The sequence below is a fragment of the Gopherus flavomarginatus genome, chromosome 1, assembly GCF_025201925.1.
Source record: "Gopherus flavomarginatus isolate rGopFla2 chromosome 1, rGopFla2.mat.asm, whole genome shotgun sequence".
NCBI lineage: Eukaryota > Metazoa > Chordata > Testudines > Testudinidae > Gopherus > Gopherus flavomarginatus.
Window position 1 is genome coordinate 57,321,896 of NC_066617.1, and position 16,323 is coordinate 57,338,218.

At 38.8% G+C, this 16,323-nt stretch overlaps 1 protein-coding gene across 2 annotated transcripts in view; it reads left to right on the top strand.

The window, feature by feature from the left end:
* Window positions 1-7,717, top strand: part of CNTN1 (contactin 1) — a 434,418-nt gene extending 426,701 nt beyond the window's left edge. Inside the window, exon 25 of one of the 2 annotated variants that reach the window (XR_007772052.1) lies at window positions 5,153-5,240. Coding sequence is in view for 1 of the 2 variants with exons in the window: in XM_050936109.1 (XP_050792066.1) it covers window positions 5,153-5,229 (77 nt within the window). In the remaining variant the exon portion in view is untranslated. Of the gene's footprint in view, window positions 1-5,152 lie in introns of both variants that reach the window. The other variant, XM_050936109.1, reaches the window with a different exon arrangement.
* The last annotated feature ends 8,606 nt before the right edge of the window (window positions 7,718-16,323 follow it).

A 16,323-nucleotide genomic window follows, 5' to 3' on the forward strand; every position in this document is an offset into this window, starting at 1 on the left:
CAGGCTAGCAGCTAATAGATTCTCCTCAAGGAGCATAAAGCCTACAGTACTGCCTGCTCCATCTGCCACAGGCTTTTGTCAGGCTGCCACCTCAGTATCGACAACCTGTTGGTACCTCAGAAGTTTACATTTTCATGAGATCTTGCAATAACAGAGAAGCCTGACTCTCCTTTGTTTGGTACCGATCCATTCTTGGTACCGAGGACCTCTAGGTCTCCAGACATTCAGCTGATACTGACAGAGCTACCATCTTTTTCTCCTGGTGCTCCACCTCTACAAAGTGATGTTGAAGATGACAGTAGTGATGGTGATTTCTCATTAGTCTCACAAATTTTCAGTTCAGGGCTCCTCTACTCACTATCAGATGAAGATGGAACTTATTCGTGAAAGACACTCTCAAGCTCCATCCTACTGCTATGAGCATTCTTGGGTGCCCTCACCTATACCATATGGCCCATCTCATTGGAAGTACTGGGATCCATGGGCGGTTTAGTGCCAACAATTCTCTAGGACCCTAGCGTCACTCATCACCATGATAAGGGTAGACAATTCCCCCTGCATGCTCTCTCTCAAAAAAAGGCCTTCTCCAAAAGAAAATACCTTTGAAAACAGGAGGCAAGAGTAGTCAAAGAGGTCATCCCATCAAACAACATCTCTTCTTCATCCCCAGATGAAGCAGTCATGCCTCTCCCACCATCCCTGGCAGACAACTTCAAACGGTTCCAGGACCTCATTAAAAGGATAGTGGACTCCTTACAAATTCCACTCAGGGAAGTTAAGGTGTTACAACATAAAAGGCTTGATATTCTGCATACATCATCATATTTCCAAATTGTACTACCTATTAATGAGGTGCTGCTGAATCCTGCAAAAGTAATCTGGCATACCCCAGCGACAATACCATCCACCCGTAAAAGGGCTGATAATAAATAGTACGTTCCAACTAAAGATTAGGAGTTTGTTTTCTGAGCCCTCTTCCAACACCATAGATGTGAAAGCTGTAAATGAATATGTAAGGCAGCACCATGCTAATCAATGCCATATGATAAAGATCAGAAGTGTCTCAATTTATTTGCTCGCAAATTATATTTGTGAGAGACACTGCAGTTTAGGATCTCTGACTATTAGGCATTGATGGTGAAATATAATCATGCCCACTACTCAAAGTTCTATTTATTTATTGAGCATTTACCACCAGAGCAGAGAACCAATTCCAGGCAATCATGATAGAGAGTCAGCTCCTCACCAGGACATCTCTGCAGTCCTCTCTGGATGTCCCTGACACAGCTGCTTGCTCTATTTCTATGGCTGTAGTCACGAGAAGGGCCTCCTGGCTCCAGCTGTCAGGATTTCTGAGGGAGATTCAAAATACAGTTGATGACCTTCCCTTTGATGGCTTAAAATTGTTTGCAGAAAATACAGATGAGTCTCTGCATATATTAAAAGACTCCAGGGCCACTTTGCAGACTCTGGGAATTTACATGCCTGCACATAAAAGGAAATCTAGTAAGTCCCAGACAGCACAGAGATCTTGTTCTGCTCAATTCTTTGGCTCCCAGAGACCTTATGAACCCCAGCAAAAGAGGCAGAGTTTTCAGAAAATGAGAACATCTGATACACAGACATCAGTCTTGCAGCCCTCATTGCCAAAACACCAATTTTGTTGGGGTTATTGAGTGTTTAAGTTACCCTCTCCCCTTTTGCCTTAACAAATGCAATGGTTCACAGCCAGTTCCCAAAGCAAGGAAGACATTTCTCACTTCTGACAAGCTTGGGAGCATATCACTATGGACATAGGGTTTTGGAGATCATATCAGCAGGATACTCCATCCACTTTGCTTCCCTCCCTCCATCCAACCCCTCTTCCCTTTCCCTCTTCAGGGATTCCTTTCATAAATGCCTTCTAAAGCAGGAAGCAGAGTCCCTCCTGAACCTTAGCAGTACAGAATCAGTTGGGAATGAGATTTATTCCTGGTATTTCCTGGTTCTAAAAAAGAACAGCGAGTGGAGACCCATTCTAGCTCTAAGGCTCCTCAACAGGTTTGTGAAGATACAGAAGTTCAAAATGGTAACACTTGCAGCAATAATACCATCATTTGATCTAGGGGATTGGTTCTCGGCTCTCAACCTACAAGATGCATGTTTCTATATGGCGACCCACCTCTCCCACAGAAGGTCCCTGCATTTCACTCTAGGTCAAAACCACTTTCAATACAGTGTGATTCCTTTTGGATCCTCTTCTGCTCCCAGAGTGTTTTCGAAGTTCTGTCAGTGGTAGCAGCTTACCTTCACAGAGAAGGAATCCCAATATACCTTGAGGATTGTCTGCTAAAGGTTTGCTCCTACAGTGAGACCTAAGTGGCCCCTCAGAAGGCCACAGAACTCTTTCTCAGCCAGACATTCACAAGTCCGTCCACCCACCCCAGTCCAAAGCTTGGTATTCGTAGGAATCTGTCTCAATGCGGTAGCCACCAAAGCCTTCCTCCCAATACGGAGGTTTACAACCCTATTGAATTTAGTCTGTATAGTCCAAATCAGCCCTCAGACATTGGTTAAAAACTGTCATCAGTTGTTGGGGCAGATGGCAACTGGGCCTTTAGTGATCAATCGTACAAGGTTGCAGGTGAGCTGCAGAACTGTTTATTTGGCAGGCAAACACAGCTTGTACAAACTACTCTCAGTTCCTACTCTTCCTACTGGAAAGACCCTCACCACATTTGTGCAGGAATCTCCTTCACTCAACCATTCCTAATGATGATGATGATGATAACAGAGGCATCTCTGTTGGGATGGTAAGCCCATCTTGATACACTGCTCAAGGCAAGTGGTCATCTCATGAGAGCTTTCTGCACATCACCTTGCTGGAACTCAGAATGGTCAGCAATGACAATCTTCATTTTATGGCATTGATCAGGGGGAAATATGTGAAGATCATGACAGACAGTATGTCATGCATGTTTTATGTCAACCATCAAGGAGGAGTGAGTACCCCCAGATCTGCTTGACAGGTGGTCAGATGATAGTGAGAGTTCTCAAGGGGCTGGGGAATATTTTTTGATGAGTCACATGTCCATGTTTGGGACCACAAGTTGGTGCTTAGATGCCTTATGAGACCTCCCTTTGAGCCACTGGTGACCTGTTCCCTTCTTGACTTATCTATGAAAACAGCCTTCCTGGTAGCGATTACTTTTGCTCTACATTGGGGAGATAAGGGCTCTGATGGCATATCCCCACTTTACATTATTTTTCAAGGACAGGTCACATTGCAACCACATCCCAAATTATTACGGAAGGTGTCCTCTGATTTCCACGTTAATCAGTCTATTGATCTTCCAGTTTTCTGTCCTAAACTACACCTGAATAAGGAGAATGCAGTATTACATACACTCAATGTCAGAATGTCATTAGACTTTTAGTTGGCCAGAACTAAGCCATTTAGAAAATCTGGCATATTGTTTGCGTCTATTGTGGCCGGATCTAAGAGATCTCCAATTTCCAAGCAAATTCTCTCTAGATGGACATCTGATTGCATTATCTTTTGTTATGAGTCTCATGATCTCTAACCTCATTCAAGAATACTAACCCATTCAATAAGATCTTTCTACTTCAGTAGACTTTCTTAAGAATGTTCCCATTGCTGAAATAAATAGAGCCACAACTGGGACCTCCATACTCATCTTTTCTAAACATTATGCAATAATTCATGACTCAGCTTCTGATGCTATGTTTGGCTCTACTGTATTGTCTTCCATTTTGGATTGACTATGAAGCACCTCCTCCCCCATCCTTAGAGGGTAATGTTCAGTAGTCACCTGAAAAGGAGCACTCATAGGGATAAAACTCGAAGGAGAGGTTACTCGCCCTATGCAGTAAGTGTAGTTCTTCAAGATGTATGTCTGTATGGGTGCCCTGCTCTGCTGTGGAGCATTTCAGTAGGCAGGGAACTGAGGGGGGTCACCCATGCAGCTCTAAATAGCCACATTGCTGAGCACAAGGCAGAGTAGAGTGTATGTTGGGCCGAATGGGCACTGCTATCTAAAATCTCCAATCAAAGGATCATGGAACACATGCCCACCTGAAGTGAAACATCCTTAGAGACACACATCTCAAAAAATTCGTTACTGCATGGGGTGAGTAACCTCTCCTTTTAGGTTTGTTTAGAACGTAATGAAAGCATAGAGAGAGATACTAGATTAGGTGCTAAAATACAATGGAGATGAGCACAGAATAAAAATCTAGATAGATAGGGACTGACACCACTGGATCCACCTTAAATCTTCTCTCCGTAGCTGAAGTACACCACCCACGACAGCAGTGCAACCTTCTTTCACACTGCCCAACTAATCTACCTCAATCCTGATCTACAGGAACCATCTCAAGGGATGAGATGATAGCTTGTTCTTCATTACCATTCATTCCTCCCCAGATTGAGAGCAAGGTTGCCAGACAGATCCATTTGTGGCTTAATAAAATAGATGTTTGTTTACAGGAAGCTGGACCGAGACAACAAAAGTAATTGCACATAGTGTCATTTTTATGCGTGTTATTTCAAAGCAAAATCACACAAAGATTGTAAACTGTCACTGAATATTTTTGTCCTGAAATATTTATTTAAAAGAGACCATGTGATTTTTTTAAGAGAAATATACGCACAAATGCTGTACTGTTAGAGATTAGCCATCTGGACTTCATAATCCAGCAGGTAAACAAATGGCCCAGGGTCTGTGACAGCTCTTAGGTTATTACTGATCATAACAACATTAACATTTCTGGAAGTATCTCTTTGCTTCATCACATTTCAAAGTCTCTGCTCATTTTGTGTTCATGTGTTTAAATATTTATTTTGACCTTTTGCCTCCTGGTATAGCCTCCTGGCTTGCTGGACCATCCAAACCAAATACACCGATGTGATCTTAATGGCCTCACTGATTATATAAACATGCTGAATAAACAGCTCACACAGAATGAAAGAGCAAGACCTTAGTAATATTATGGTGACTTTTATCAATTTCAAATTGTCCATACAGGTAGAAGCCACTTTGTGATGCACCAGCTGGTTTTCAAGATCTTTCACCTTGAATCATTGCCTGCATCTAAATTTGTGATGATCATTCATGTAAAAACAAACATGCATTATCTCTTTTATTTGTAGGTGCTGCTGGAGTATCACCTGGTCTTCTTGGCTTATTGCTGCCTGCCATTGGTGTCCTTGCCTACTTAGAATTCTGAATGTCTCCGGATTTATCTTGTCCTCAGCCCAGTTTAAAGGACACCCTTCAAACCTATGAGGACTACTATTCATTTTGACTCCTGGCACCATCTTAAGCCAAATAAATTACACTTCAAAAAATTACCCTACTGATTTACTATGAACTTTAAGAGGACTGAGGCATCCAGGAACTCCTCCATCAAGCGAATCAACTTTTGAAAGGATAAGAAATGATTTTTAACTTGTTCCAATATGCCTTATGAAACACTTATGCTGATTTGTGACAGTTGCATGATTTGGTCCAATGGGCAAGTTAAAGTGTTAAAATCCAATAACATAGGCTGTACAGTGAAAGTAAAATCACCATACATAGGTGCTTTAACTTGAATAACAAATTGTGAAATATAATAGAGATTGAAATGTTGATTGTGTGTGGTAAATATAAGAGTAATTATGTCTGTCTGTACTATCCTATATGTTTTGTGTACTGCATATTTTTGAATGGCCCTACTATCATTTTTGAGATTTTAGGTTTTTAGGGATACAGTCAAAGCAAAAACATTGAATTCATTTTTAGAGCTTTTTTTTTTTTTTGAAGCAATTGAATATACTTTGGGAGCATTTGAAACTAGGTTCCATTACAAGGAATTTTTATTTTTAGATGCATTTGGGGAGTTTGATTTTGAATATTACCAACAAAATTGAATTATAAGGATTTTCGAGCCCTTTACTTCCTATAACGCAATATTTAAAAAAAAAAAAAAAAGCTCCTCAAACAAATTGTGATTTTCTTAATTAGTAATAGATTATTGCAATTTTATCATGCAAAAAACATCAGTGATAGCATTTGCAACTTGATACCATTTCTTTTACTCAGTTCAGGAATTATTGTTTAAATAATTCAATCATTGCTGATTTTGAGTGTGAAATACTGGCTTTCATACAAGCAGCATAATTGCCCCTCCTCCCTCAAGATATTGGAACAGCATGTTAAAAGTTTGAAAATGGAGTCCGGTATAGGATCAGCCACCGGAACAACAAACAATAGAATGCTTAAGTTGTGTTTTAAAACATTTATAATAATAAGCTCAAACATATACAGTAAAATGGCAAAAAGAATGTAGCACAGTAACAAAAAATTATTCTGATTACTTTTTTATGCTGCAGATTCAAGTTTTTACTTTTCTTTAGTGAAGCCCTGCAGTTGGAAGAATATGCTCTCTTTTCAATAACTTGATATTATTCTACTATTTCTAGTGCTGTAAATAAGAGTTTAAAAGTTCTTAGACTATTTCTCTGTGTGATACTGAAAGATATGAAGATGTTAAATGAAAAGCAGATCCCAGCTGGTCTGATTCTAAATGTCAACTATGACTTTTGCAAAACTGGAAATCTAGTAGGAGACAGAGAATGTTTTTGCTCTGACTGTATCTACACTGTTTCAGTGGGTTTTTTTAAAGTTGTTAAAGAAGTGCATTTTTCTTTCTTTTTCCATGGTGTGCTGAGAACTTAGTCTGAGTGTGAATGTTGAAGAAACACGGTGATATTGAATCAGCTGGCTCAAGTAATAGTGCAATGTTTGATGCTTCAAGAATTATAAGCTTTGAATCATATTTTATTAGCACAACCTTGCTAGCTATTTAGAGATAGAGTTTATCTTTTTAGAACTGATACTGTAGAGGTCCATAATAATACTATTTACATGAAGCAAGAATAGGCCTATCAATACTTTACACCCCTTTCTTTAATTTGTATGATTTTGTACTATATATGTACCTGTAGAAGTTTAGAGTCTTCATTAAGAAATATCAATAATACTGTTTTATTTTAATTTTAATTCTTTGTTCCAAGATGAAATTTTTTAAATAGGTGAAAGTGATAATTTCCCTATAGAGGAATGTCAAAAGTTATAAGAGCTCTCCTGAATTTAATAAACTGTATAGTTATTTGAAAGAAAAATGAGCTGCTTTCATGCGTAACAGAAACTAATACTCTGTAAGCCTTCTGTACAAAAGATTGTTTTATTTTGTTTTGGTTTTTATGCAGTATGACTCATTTTATATAATGTACAACCACAACTAAATCTTTTGCCAAATGCATGATTGCCTTTTGCTTTTCTAATGTGTGATATAAGGAGCAAAACTGTGTAATTTTTGGATGAAAACTATTTGGAAGGTAAAACCACTTTTTTTTTTTAAATCTGTAACACAGATGAGCTATATTACATCATCTCACATGCTGATCTGGTAATTCCAGATTTTTATTGTTTTACACAACTGTGTAAACTGGGACCTTCAGTTTCAAACTGTTGTCAACAAAACTAACTAATGTATCATGTGCTTTAAAATGCAAGGTTCATAATTAAAGTTTAGATAGACATATTTGTTGTTTCTTTATACTTCAGGAAACTTAATATTACTTAATACTGATGAATTTTGAATTTGTTTTAGTTACTCTTTATCTTATTTTTTTTAATTTAGTAGAGCAGGACCATGCTTTGTCCTTTTTAAGAATGAAAAATAAATTATAATTAAATAAATGTATTAATGTTACTCAAGATGTAAAAGCTGTCTTTTGAATTTAACAGGAGAGTTAAAAACCCAGTGGCTTTTTATTGGTTTGCTTAGGGGAAAATGGTGTGAACACCATTTTCTCAGCTTTAATAACAGAAAGGTTCTATTGTGAAATATTTTTGGAGCATCACCAAAGTCAAGGGTTAACCAAGAAGAACAGCTGTGATCAGTAATGTTTCCCATTTCAACAGATTTATTACCAAGAGATCCATTTTCTAAAGCTGATTAAAAGGAGCCACGTTTTTCTCTGATGTACACCTTGTGCAATCCCACTGATTTCAAGAGGCAGTATCAGATTTAAGGGCTTTATCTGGTGAGATGCTAAGTGCCTCTTGAGAGGCAAATTCAGCATCTCAATGGGTTTGAATTAATATCACTAAATTTGGCAATTGGAGAAGTAGCACATCTGTCAATGAAACTGGTGGTCATTTTGCAAATTTTTGTTCCTTTTTCCATTCTTGAAACTGCTGGGAGTTCTGCATTTCCAACAAAGAAAGTAGGAGTCTGTCAGAAAAGAGTCGTCTTAACCTTTGTACAGTGAAATAGAAAATAATCTCCAGTCGATCCAGTGTGAAATATGAACAGATCACAACTACAGTAGTTATTTCTTGGTGAAATAATGAGCAAAGGAGTAGTCATATTGTCAGCCTGATGGTATACATCAGGACAAGATCAAAGCTGCAGTCAGAGATACCAGGAACAGGAGGCTTCCATTGCTCTTGTTTTGCAAGTTCTATAATTTTTTTCCTGATTTTTCTTGGTTCTCCAGACTTCTGGGCTTGTGGCAATAGACGAGGAAAACCTTCATACTCTTACAGTGTTGAGAGTCTGTGACTCAAGATCTGATGTTTCTAGCTTGATTGTGTCATGGCTTATTTCTTATTGGAAGTATCATTAAAATAACACCACCAGATATGACACAGGTGTTTCAATGAAGCTTTTGAAAGTTCCAAGTATTTTTTTTTAATTCGGCTTTGGAATTTCTGTTTCAACTCACTGTAAAAACTCTAATTAAGGACATTTTTCTGTAACTGTGTAGGGGAGGAGTAAAAAAATACTGCAATTTTCAGCAGTTGTGTATCCTATAACCTACATTTCGCCTTTCAGGGGAACTACTCTACCTGTGCTAGGCTATCAAAGCCACAACAGAAGCTTCCATTTTATTCAGACAGCAGGAATAACTGACACAAACTGCCTGGTCACCTCCCTCAGATTATTTCTCCAATGATGCTTGAGTCCTCTTTTGTTCTCTGCTGGTACTTCCCCCAGCTGTGTCATACATCATTTCTTTTCATTTTTCAAGAATACATAGGGAAAAGGGACTCACAAAAAGGGCCATGACTTACTTAGACAAAACATGAAAATCTAAAAATACCTTCCATATTTCAGTTAGAAAGGGTGCAATTTTTTTCTATTCAATGTATGTTTTTTTTATTTTTGTTTTTATTTCCCTGTATCTAGTCTGATCAAGCCTGGCCTGAAAGACGTCTTGAAAATTCCCTTGAAAACTTCTCCCCTACTGCAAGTGGCGATGATTCTGGTCCCTTTTTTGGACTAATATGGTGTGACCGACAAACCCTGGAGATGATGCCAATCCCTTCCCCGAGACACCACCTAAGAGACACTCCTATTTAGCAACTCCTATTGAGTGATTGTACCCAAGCTTCACTGAACTGGGGTAAAACAGACACCTGTCTTCTCCGCTCTTTGGTCTGCAATGCTGCTACCACATCTCTTGACTAGCTACATGTTACAGCCTGGTTTTCAGCAAATTCAGTTAGTGTTTAAGGCCCACTGGTAATATTCATTTTAACACTTTTTAGAATATGTTAATTATAGAGCTGGGCCAAAAATGGAACCATTGATTCCAAGCCTTCACAACTTAGAGGTTCCAATAACATGGTACCCAAGGCCAAACCAAACCCAACACTGATTTTGTCCAGTTACAGTTTGCAAAATACACCCTTTACAATATATTTGTATTGAATTCTACAGCTAAAGAAATCATGCCCGGGCTTGTTATTTTTATAAGTTAATTTTTTTCTAACTTTTGTTACTAAAAATCCCATTAGAAGGTTAAAACTCCTATCTGTGTCATTACAAAAAGCTTTCTCCTTCCACCTCCTGTTCCCATTGGTTTGCTATCTAATGTTGTTCAAGAGGAGCAAGCATGGCTTAAGAACCTCCTCAGACGTCACTATACATTACCCTGGCTGAGAAACAGCAGAGAAGAGAATAAGGAGTCAAACATTTCCCCAGCACCACAGCTGGCTCATAGCTCAGCCATGAAGCACCCACTAGCGCTGAAAACAACCCCCTATCTACAGGTAGTCTGAGGATTGGAGTTAACATAGCTTCCTGCAATCAATCCTCCACCTCCCTCCAAATCTAACATGTAATGTTTGGATGGGAGGGGCTCTGACTGAGCCTCTCAGCCCCAAGATGCAGCTACTGCAGAGTTATTAGAAAGCCAGTGGTAGCCTCCACAGGACTGGGATGGCGGAAGACCGTATTCGCAGAGGCCCAGTGAGCTCATTTGCATGTACTCCTTACTTCTAGGACTCCACCAAGGAGAGACTGAGCAGACACTCCTTGTCCCACCATTTTGACCTAGCTATGCCTAGTTTATTCACACTGGTGCAGAGCTCCTCTCCACTTTGCCTCCAGGTTTCATTTGTTGTTTGCAGCTGCTGATTTTTTAAATATTTGTATTTGACAACCGAACACCTTGACTATGCTTATTACTGAAATTCTCTAACAAATAGTATTTGCACTTATAGGGAGACTTTAAATGATCTCTGTGCTGGTGGCTAAATCAACATCCCCATTACACAGATGGGAGACTGAGGCACGACACATTGTGGCAAACCCCAGTATCCTAACTCTGTTTCTTCGTGTAACTTTTAGGCCACATTGCCACCCTCTAATGAAAGTGCACACACTGACTTCACGCAGGGTTGTTTCCTCAAATAATTGCTTCCTGTGGCACATTTTATAGAAAGAACAAAATCCCGTACTAACAGTATAACAGATCGATATCAGATTGTTTTCCTTCCGCACACTAAACCTGTTTCCACGTTATTATACAGGTTACAAACGTACAAAATAGGGTACAATTTAAAAGAGATAAGCAGGATGTGTACATGCAAAGCTATTTGAAAAGGGATTTTGCTAATGCAGCAGAGCTCTTATGTTTAGTAATTAAACTACTCAGAGTTATCCTGTGTCCTTTTGTAGAAATTATGTTCATGAAATTGTGTGGATTCAACACAACAAGTTTTCTGTGCTGTCTGGGTCAGTGCAGGAAGTCAAGAGCTTTCCATTATAAATCTGCATTCTTCAGTAAGAACTCCTGTATGACAGCACTGCGATAAATACAGTTCTTTATTGAACTATGTCACCTAAGGAGTAAAGTGTTCCAGAATTCTTAACATATGGTAGGTCCTCCGTGGATTGTCCTATAGCTTAAAGAAGAAGCAGAATCCAGCCAATTACTCCATGAAGCTAGCCTTTAATCTTTGTCAAAACAGGTTATAATCCTACCGCTGGTATTTGAAATGACAAGTCACTTCCTAGAGAAAATATTCTGCTTCTCATTGGAAGAAGAGATTGTTTTCTGTTGAGCTGGCATTTCAGCTGATGTATTGAATATAACACATTAATGAAAGGGAAACTTGAGTAGCCAACCATTGGCTGCGCTCTGAAAAGAAGCCTTTTGTCCTACCCAATAAGTTCAGCATGCAACTGAACATTCCCACAATGACCTGCCTTCTAAAGGAAGGACTTGTAAAGCCCATAATGTATAGCTCTTCAATATATGCCATTCACTTCATCACTCCCAAAGCAGTTGTATAATACTATGGTTAATGCTGGCAAAGATACAGTGTGCTGAAGCTGAGATTATGTCTACTTTGACTTGAAACTTTAAGACCTTTTAGCAAATGTTATTGTTTAGAGCCCATCCAAACTAGTGGGAGGTGGGGAGGGGTGATAAAATGAATACTTCGTATAAGCATGTAAATGTGTGAATCATGTCTGTGACTGGGCTCACAAGTGAAAGCATCTGAATGAATCTGACAAAAGCAGTAAGAAAAGGTAAGCTCCACATTCTGCTTTGTGGTGGTTTTTGAACACCCACTTTAAGCTTTGCGGCACTGGCTACTGGAGCCAAGAGCAACATATAAATTGGCTGCACCTTGCTGCGCTTTGCCAAAGTTTCCATCATTCAAGTTGGGGCACAGTGGTTTCTGCTGTATTGCAGATGGCGGTGATAATTTGCAACAGAAGTGAGGAAAGAACACTTTTTATAACCAGTCATGGAGTGAGCATCTTTAATTGTTCCACTCATTAGGCTGCCTCAGCCAAACACATGGTTAATAAAGCAAAATTTAAAATTGTAGAGAGATTGTTTCTCTTTCAATACTTACATACATGTAAGTGTAATAATCTTCTCTTTCAGGCGTAATGATGCCAAAATGTGTATCTCCTACTTCAAATAGCATTTTATGCTGTATCATTATCTTTGACTTGATATTTTTAATCAGTAAATTGGATTAAATTCTTCATTCCTTCGTCAACGTAGAAGTAGAGAGGTTATTCTGCCTCTGTATTTGGCATTGCTGCTGGAATGCTGCATCCAGTTTGGTATCCACAGTTCAAGAAGATGCTGGTAAATTGGAGAGGTTTCAGAGAGGAGCCACTAGAACGATTAAAGGATTAGAAAACATGCCTTATAGTGATAGAATCAAAGAGCTCAACCTATTTAGCTTAACAAAGAGAAGGTTAAGAGTGACTTGATTACAGTCTTTAAACATCTTCATGGGGAACAAATATTTAATAATGGCTCTTCAATCTAGCAGAGAAAGATATAACACAATCCAGTGGCTGGAAGTTGAAGCTAGATAAATTCAGACTGGAAATAAGATGTACATTTTTAACAATGAGGGTAAATAACCATTAAACAATTTACCAAAACTTTGGATAGATTCTCTGACTGACAATTTTTATGATCTGCTCTAAGAATTAGTTTGGGGAAGTTCTATGGCCTGTGTTATACAGGAGGTCACACAAGATGATCATTGCTGTCCCTTCTGGCCTCGGAATCTATGAATTTATTAAATTAAAAAACATGGTGTCCCAGAAGATGTGAACTTGGCCAACGTATTATTTCGTTACTTGACTGGTTTCAGAATATCAATGCTCATCAATTCTACTGCTAAGAATGGGATAACCTCACCACTTCTGGCCAGCATTCTACTCCTCTTTTCAGGCCTCTGGCTAAAATAAACTAAAAGAAGGTATTTCCTGTGTCCAAAATATGTAACTTTTTTCCTGAAAGAAAAATGAAACTGGTGAACTCAGACAAAGGAGGTGGTAAACATTCCAGCAAAGAACTTTGTTTCTGGTCAGTCTCAATTGCAAAGCAGTTGAGGACACAGGCTAAGGAAGAGCTTCAGTGTAAAGCAGCTCAAGAGATTCTGCAAGCAATTAAGCCTCAGAGAAAGTGCTGATTAAATAAAACAGTGAAAACGGAAACACCCACATAGATTGTCTGAAGCACCCACATAGATTTCCTCCAAAAATGTTTGATGCAATGAGTTCTGCATCAGGGATTTGGAGGGTCAAGAGCACATTTCTGCTTAGGAAAAGAAAACTGCAAAAGATATTTTCTATCTTGCATCTAAAACTGAAAAATAGATTAAAGTGATTCAGCATCAGAATCATGGATGTTCTAGAAGGATCTGAAATAACATGGGCTTAAAGTTATTTAACTTTAAGCTTAAATGCTGTGTTGGAGTGGGGACTGCTGCATGATTTCTATGTAAAGTTAGTAACAGAACTGATGGCTAGGATGACTGTATTTAATTGTACATGGTAGGACAGCAAAAACAACACAAAACACATAAAAATGGGTGCTTCAATAGATATGTACCTAATTGTGGAACAGGGGCATTTCTTAACAGTGGGATTTTCAGAAGACTTCGTGTTGGCCAACTCTGTTCCCAACTCAAGAGTTTTACAATTGACTTCAATTGTAGAATTAAGCTAAAGTTTTGAAAATCCCACCCTTAAATAATACTTTGTTTCCAAATTTGGGGCAATATACTGAAGATCTGATCATTTCAGAAAGGGACTTTAATGAAGTTAAATGAGTTCCTGATAAAAATAGCTAAAGAATTTCCCCCTCTAGAAATCTGGAGGACTTGATTGAAGATAGTGGACTTGTAGACACCGGCAGGAAAATTCATCTGAGAGAGAGAATATTTCTCTTACACTTGTATCACACTGCCTACTCATCAACTGACATATTAGTGAATAGACCAGAGATTCTCAAACTGGTGGTCGGGATCCCTCAGGGGGTCATGAGGTTATTAAATGGGGGGGAGGGTCGTGAGCTGTCAGCCTCCACCCCAAACCCCGCTTTGCCTCCAGCGTTTATAATAGTGTTAAATATAAAAAAAGTGTTTTTAATTTATAAGGCTGGGATCACTCAGAGACTTGCTGTGTGAAAGGGGTCACCAGTACAAAAGTTTGAGAACTGCTGGAATAGACAGTGCTATGGACACAATTGTTTTCTCCAGTAATTCATCTGTGTGCAATGAATTGTACCAAATAAACCTAATTATTGTACCATATGGACAATAAACAGATTATTGCCACAGGAACCCTGCAGTTTAGAAAATCTTAGATTAAACACTAGTGAAAGTGAGGGAGAGAAGCAGCACAAGTGAAATAGAAAACCCTGTAGGAGATCCACTTCTCAGGGGATAATTAATTTGCACCATCACAGGGCAGAAGAAACTCAGAGCACCATAACTGAACAAGTTAACAAAGGAAGTGATGTCACTGGAGGAAAAACAAACAGAAAAGGAGGCTGATAATTTATAAAGATAATATAAAAGTCGAAGAAATGAACATCTTAGAAATTAACTAACTAGAAATGTGTGAATAATTACACATAAACTCCAGTAATAATGCTTTATATCAGAGGTGATGACACCCCCAGAGGATTAACTTTAGCAAAGCAAAACTAAAAGGAAACAAAATTCCATTCATGATATTAAAAAAATGCTACTGGACAAACCATGCAAAAAAATCTCATGAGAAATAAAGCATAGTTATGAAATTTTATATACAACTTTGTAGCCCAGAGAGTCTCACTTAAGAACTGAAATACATCATCATCTGAATAAAATTCCCCTGTTATGTTTATTTCAGGAGAATGTTGCTCTTTCTTCCAGATTAAGGAACTCTCTTCCTGAGCTATTTCACAAAGCAACCATTCTTTCTGCATTTAAATCCCTCCTCTATACCCACTCCTCCTGCAGTGCTAACAAGAAAGCAGTCAGCTACTTACCTATTTCTTTATTTATCTTATGAGTGAATTTCTCATTAATGTACAAGCACAGGAGTGGTGTACAGACACTGGAATTACAGCTGGAAATTTAGGAGGAGGAGTACAAAGGGGTCAAATTGTGGATGGAGATTGGGGGATGGGAAATGTAATGTATGTAACTTTAAAAATGTACAAATAACATAAGAAGAGCTGTGCCTGATCACTTTGCTTGAACATTGTATTTACTTTCCCCACCATTCCTTATATCTTTGGCTTTATAAATTGTGTGCTCTTTGGACCAGGTTCATGGAATACGCCTAGCATAATTTTGGCACTACCGCAATCTTAGCACTGTCAGAAAAGTACTGGAGGACATTCAAGAGATTGCAGAATGGGGAAGCAGCTGGCTCTAGTGGTTTCCTTATAGCAGTGTATAAAGCCTTACAAATTCAACTGGCTCTACTATCAAAGTGTATATAGAATCATTAGCCAGTAACAAATTATCAGCCATTATGCATAATGCTAACGTGATGAATTTGGAGCTGCTCTGTAATGATTTAGAATATTGTGTGTTTATCTGGCTATTTAGGTGTGTTCTGTATGACTCTATTGGTTTCATTCAACAAGTGTCTGTCTGGAGAAACAGGCAGGAGGGAAAAGAATGGCTCAGAATAGCCACCTCTCAGCAGTTGTTAAGGGACAGTGCCAGAACTATTAGCTTTGATTTCACTTCCAGCTCAAGCAAACCTGCACAAATTATTTGGATCAGGAAAGATCAAAGCCGGGGAACACAGAAGAACAATAGCAGGATTATAAGGGACCATCTTTTGAGAGAGAGGCAGCAGTTGTTCAGGGAAAACAGACTGGCACACAGGGACTTGCTAAGAGTGTCTAAAGAAGTTAGGCCTGCCTAGGTTACCATCCCCTTTACATACGAGAGACACGCACATAGACTATTGTTTTAAATTCTTTTTTCTCTAATGCTTTGTTCCTACTGCTAAAACAAACAGTTCTTTCAAGGAGGCTGTCCGGTTACGGTATGCCACTGGTCAGAAGCCCAAAGGAAGAAATCTCAGGTGCCCAAACTCAACCAGAGCTGCAGGGGAAGCATGGTTGTTACAAAGGATACTAAAGCCTACGGCCCAGTGTAAGAGTGGGAGAATAATAAAATTCTCTGACAAGAGTAAAGGCACAAAGCCTAAGGC